Source organism: Papaver somniferum, unplaced genomic scaffold (assembly GCF_003573695.1).
Source record: "Papaver somniferum cultivar HN1 unplaced genomic scaffold, ASM357369v1 unplaced-scaffold_13880, whole genome shotgun sequence".
NCBI lineage: Eukaryota > Viridiplantae > Streptophyta > Magnoliopsida > Ranunculales > Papaveraceae > Papaver > Papaver somniferum.
In genome coordinates this window covers 1-1,137 of record NW_020623135.1, presented here as the reverse complement: position 1 = coordinate 1,137, position 1,137 = coordinate 1, and the positions used below count along the sequence as shown (strand labels likewise).

Sequence of the window (1,137 nt, the reverse complement as noted above, 5' to 3'; positions counted from 1 at the left end):
GTTAATTTAGAAGAATGCAGAGAGTTAGAATTATTTTAAGATTTGTAATTCTTAACATTTTTGTAATCACCCCATACAACCAAAAATTGGGGTTTTGCTTAAATGTATGGTTTAAATTAAATGTATGGTTTATCACATTGCAGACTTGCCTTTTGACAATGCGAGGAGGATCCAGTTCAACACCTACTGCCTCTGTTTCTTCTAATAAGCGGCCACCTCGACCTCCACCTAATGCAAGTTCAGATGGAGGTGCAAATTCAGCTGGAGGTGCAAGTGCTGCTAAAGATGCTAGTGTTGCTGGAGATGCTAGTGCAGATGGAGATGCAACTGAAGCTGTCATAAAAGTGACAGAAACACATAGCAATAAGCGTAAAACCCCTGAAGATGCAACTGAAGATGACACAGAAGTGAGTCAAGTGACAGAACCAAAGGGAAAGAAACGTTCTGATGTGTGGAACCAAAGGGAAAGAAACGTTACTCAATCTTCTGGGGTTACTGATGATGAAGATTCTGCATATGCTAGTCTAATAGCAGAGAGAGCAAGAGAAGATGAGGAGGATGACAATGTTGAGGGGAAAACTGAGTTGGAGTTATATTTAGAGGAGAAACGTGAACCAAGAATTAGCCCTAGCGGTGTTCAGTTTGAAATTTTAGGTTGGTGGAGGACTAATAGTACAAGGTATCCTGTATTATCACATATGGCGAGAGATATACTAGCCATACCAGTCTCTTCTGTTGCCTCAGAATCTGCCTTTAGTACTGGAAGGCGAGTTATTGATTCATATCGAAGTTCACTGCTGCCTAAGACTGTTGAGGCGTTGATTTGCACGCAAAGCTGGTTACAGACACCGGTTGATCTTGATCCAAACACCTTAGGAACTGATGATGCTGAAGATGTTTCAGGTATTTTCTCTACTCACTTTTGTAAAATTCTGATTTGTTATTTTCTGTACTCACTGTTTGTCACTTATTGATGTAATTTCTTGCAGAATTTTTAGGTTCTCTTGCAACTTCTAAGTTCATCCGCATTGACATAGATGATGATGAAGAAGAAGAAGATTCAACTTTGTTATCGTGAAGTTGATTATAAATGATTTAACGGGTTAGCGGTAAGTTTCTCTAGTTTGTAGTTTTATT

The 1,137-nt window shown here is 39.1% G+C and overlaps 1 protein-coding gene across 1 annotated transcript; it reads left to right on the top strand.

Moving 5' to 3' along the window:
- Positions 1-158: 158 nt before the first annotated feature.
- On the top strand, positions 159-1,114 carry LOC113335137. Its single transcript, XM_026581271.1, has 2 exons — positions 159-903; positions 990-1,114. The coding sequence occupies exons 1-2, from the start codon at positions 159-161 to the stop codon at positions 1,076-1,078; spliced, it is 834 nt and encodes a 277-aa protein (XP_026437056.1). The 3' UTR covers positions 1,079-1,114.
- Positions 1,115-1,137: the final 23 nt, after the last annotated feature.

Excerpts from the sequence above, each read along its gene's own strand:
- LOC113335137 (XM_026581271.1), top strand. The coding sequence starts at position 159 with ATGCGAGGAGGATCCAGTTCAACACCTACTGCCTCTGTTTCTTCTAAT. Across the intron at positions 904-989 it reads TGATGCTGAAGATGTTTCAG|AATTTTTAGGTTCTCTTGCA; the intron begins GTATTTTCTCTA and ends AATTTCTTGCAG.